Source organism: Emiliania huxleyi (genome assembly GCF_000372725.1).
Source record: "Emiliania huxleyi CCMP1516 unplaced genomic scaffold EMIHUscaffold_25, whole genome shotgun sequence".
NCBI lineage: Eukaryota > Haptophyta > Isochrysidales > Noelaerhabdaceae > Emiliania > Emiliania huxleyi.
In genome coordinates, this window is record NW_005200170.1 from 813,982 (window position 1) to 817,580 (window position 3,599).

Sequence of the window (3,599 nt, forward strand, 5' to 3'; positions counted from 1 at the left end):
GAGGGGGAGATGAACCTGTCCGGATCGCTGACGCGGCAAAAGGAGGAGGAGCTGGCGGTGGGGGACGTGGCGTCGCACGTGGCCAACATGGGCCGCATGGTGGAGGAGATGGAGAGCCGCATGCGCGACACGCCGGTCTCCCCATCTCTCCCAATCTTTCCTCATCTCTCCCCAGGAGATGGAGAACCGGATGCGCGACACGCTGCAGTCGATCTACTTTGGCTCGCCGCGCCGCCGCCGGCCGCCGCCGCTCTCGAAACGACGACGTCACGCGGGGGGGTGCGGTCGAGACTAGGCAAGACGAAGAGCGTCGTCAACGGCCTCTACCAGTCGGGCGGTGCCGAGGCCAACAAGAAGAAGGATATGCTCGCTCAGGCGTCAGGCCCCGCGCCCCCCCCAGTGTTGGACGGCCCGCCGCGCTCACCCACACCCCGCCCGCGCCGCACCGCGCCCGCAGGCGCTCATGGCGGAGATGGGCAAGCGGAATGCGGACTGAAGAGGCCTCCTCGCGCCGCCTATCTCCGCCACGTTCGGAGAGGTGCGAGGTGGTGCGAGGTGGTGCGAGGGCCTCAGGCTGAGTCAGCGCGGAGCGGCCAGTGCGTGGGCCGTTGGGACGGGGCTGGCTGGCGCAGGTAGGAGAGTCGTTAAGTATGTTGTTGGTGGCGCGAGGCAGCGGGACGCTGCGGCGGCTTTGCGCAGACCGCATGCGCGCATCGCGCGACATTGACATAACACATATTGGGAGGTTTCGGGAGTTATCTGCGGGAGGCGGCGTACCGTACGTGTGTGTGAATGGTTGTGCTACGTTTGCGAAAAGGACATGTCAAAAGGTTAGCTTCCTACTCGCTTACGTCCGGCCCGCGCCTTCATCTCACCGTCCCCTCCTTCCGCCGCCCTCCCCACCACGAGCTCCTCCGCTGACAGCGGTGGCTGATACCCCGGCTGGTCAGAGGCGAGTGGCGCGAGCGAGAGAGTGATGCTGATGATCGGTTGGCGGCAGCCGGCGCTGCTGCCGCCTGGCTCGCTGAGCCCGATGCGTGTGCATTGGTGCAGCCCGGCAAGCCGGCGCTTGGTGATCTCAGCCACCGTCACCGCCTTGCTCACCGCCGCTCCCACGGCACTCAGCCGCACCTCACCCCTCGGAAGCGCCTCGAGCGTGGTGCTCACAAAGTCGTGAACCTTGCCACTCGAGGTGACCCGGACGTCGAGCGAAGCTAAGTCCTTAGAACGAATACTGCTCGGCGCAGAGTGAGCGTCGCTCTGCTGACGGAAAAGAATGCGCCGGATGGACACCGGAGGTGTTACGGTGAGTTCAAGTTCGAGCCTCACCGCGCTCGTCGGCTTTCGGCCTTCGCTGGCTTTCTCGTCATCAATCGTCGCCGGCACCCATCGTCTCGCTCGTGCTCGGCGGCAGCCTTTGGGAGCCCAAGCGCCAAGGGCTTCGACGACTCGAGGGTGGCTCTCCTCGAAACGACGCGACACCCGTCTTTGGCTTCACGCCCACACACAAGCCGCCAGCGCCCTGAGCATGAAAATAATGCTGTGGCTAAATTGGATAGAGCCTGTACGACGGCTCGTCTCGACAAGACACGCTCGACTGAAGAACGGCACAACGGGTGACAAGCCGTCTAAGCTGTGTCGGCTCTAACAGTAAGCACAAGCACTGGATTCTGTCTATAACGGGACAGAACGGAGTTGCTGTGCTGGGGGGGGACACACGTCGGCCGCACGGCCCATCCCTGCCATGCTCTCCCTGCTAGTATTGACATTAGGATTTTCACTAGGCGGAGCAAGCCACCGCTGCTTCTCTCCTCGCCGGGAGTAGTGACTGATCGAGACCTTGCTGCGTCGGCTGTGGCCCAACAAGCGGGTCTCCTGGACGCCAGCGCTCCTGCTCGGTGAGGTGCTCGGCCTTGAAGGTGCGATAGAGGTGCTCCTGCCCAAGCACGCTCGGCGCCTGCAGGCCAGTTTGAAACAGGGTCTCTCTCCACAAGCGCGGGGCGGAGGGTGGGGGCGGTGGCACGCCTCGCGAAACGTGAGCGAGAGACGCGCGCGCTGCTCGACAGGCATCCACGTGGGGGACCGCTCGAGATCAATTGAGAGCACCGCGTGCTTGATGAAGCGGCAGGGCCCGCCAAATACCAGTGCGTCGCCGCTCCGCAATTCGATGACGCGCCGCTCGCCCGTCACGACAGACTCGACCCCAAATTGGCAGGGAGCCCCGAGAGAGAGGATCACGATGGGAGCGTCACCGTCGCCGTCGTTGCGATAGATGTCGCGGTGCCACACGAGGCCAGAGGTGCTGCGCACTAAACTGTCACTAAAGTTCATTCACACGCACTAAATTTAGACCCAGGCGCCCTCCCCCAGCCCGAAGCTCACTACAGTTATGTAGAGAGAGAGAGATTTTGCAATAGAGTTGTTGATTTGTGAGTTGTTTGTGTTGTTATGTATGTATGTAGGAAGGTGAAGAACAGCCAGGCTCGGACTGGACACCAACGCGGTATGGGTGGACGCTGGACAGATGATGACGGCACGCACGAGCGACACACAGACACAAACAGTTAGCCCTTGCGGGTTTGCGTCGCCCAGAGCATTTTTTCATATTTTGAAACCGACGCCGATGACACCGCACTGGTACCGTCTCTTTCCCCGTCTTCCAAACCACTCGACACCGCGATGGGCCGCAGCGCCGGTCCGACCCGTGTGCTCGTCGTGATCGGCTCGGAGTCGGGCACGACCACCGGCATCATACGTGGCATCGTCTCGAAGTGGGATAAGAAGCTGGACGGGAAAACCAAGAGCTACGTAATCGAGCAAACCTCGCGGCCGTCGACCGACGTCGCGAGCCTCATGGATAAGTGCGATGTCCTCATCGTCGCGACCAGCTCCTACGGAGAGGGAGATCCGCCGGACAACCTTGAGCGCTTCTTCAACGCCCTGCACGCAGCGGCAAAGGGCGTCGACGGCGCGCCACCGACACAGATTCTGTCCGGGCTGCAACATGCCGTCCTCGGCAACGGCTCTTCGGTCTACGACACCTTCCAGAACTGCCCGCGGCTGCTCGACAAGTGGATCGGTGAGTGCGGCTCGCGGCGGATGGCCAAGCGCGCCGAGCTCGACGAGACGCACGACTCCAACGACCCGGTCGAGAAACAGGCCGACTACCTTCGCTGGGCCGACGAGATGTTCGGGCTGATCCAGGCGCTGCCCTCGCCGGACGAGAAGGAGGTGTGCGCGTGGACCGAGCCGTCTGCGCAGATCCTGATGCCGGACGAGCCCGGGCCCTCCGGTCCCCTGGGAACGATGCTGATGTGGATGACGCTCGGGGGGGGCGGTCGTCGTCGGCGTTGGCTACCAGCTCTTCTTCCCCGACGCGGCGGCGGTGGGAGAAGCCTGACGGCCCCACAATATGCCACCCGGGCACAGCGCCCTTTGGCAACTCCTGGTGGGGGGGCCAGCCTGCCAGAAGTATTCCACTCGGCGGAGGTTGGGGCCATTCTTTTGGGGGGTTTTTGGGGAGTCAACAAACCGCCCCGAGGCTTTTTTCACCGTGGCGAAAAAGGTGAGGGCCCAAACAAAGGGGGGGGGGGGGGGGG

The 3,599-nt window shown here is 63.3% G+C and overlaps 2 protein-coding genes across 2 annotated transcripts; both read left to right on the forward strand.

Annotated features, from left to right (window-relative positions):
* Positions 1 to 9: 9 nt before the first annotated feature.
* Positions 10 to 496, forward strand: EMIHUDRAFT_206056 (hypothetical protein; the record flags this gene model as incomplete). Its single annotated transcript, XM_005778232.1, has 3 exons — positions 10 to 135; positions 301 to 399; positions 458 to 496. The coding sequence occupies 3 exons, from the start codon at positions 10 to 12 to the stop codon at positions 494 to 496; spliced, it is 264 nt and encodes an 87-aa protein (XP_005778289.1).
* A 2,183-nt stretch (positions 497 to 2,679) lies between these two features.
* On the forward strand, positions 2,680 to 3,400 carry EMIHUDRAFT_206058 (hypothetical protein; the record flags this gene model as incomplete). The annotated part of the gene is made up of 2 exons (XM_005778233.1): positions 2,680 to 3,231; positions 3,362 to 3,400. The coding sequence occupies 2 exons, from the start codon at positions 2,680 to 2,682 to the stop codon at positions 3,398 to 3,400; spliced, it is 591 nt and encodes a 196-aa protein (XP_005778290.1).
* Positions 3,401 to 3,599: the final 199 nt, after the last annotated feature.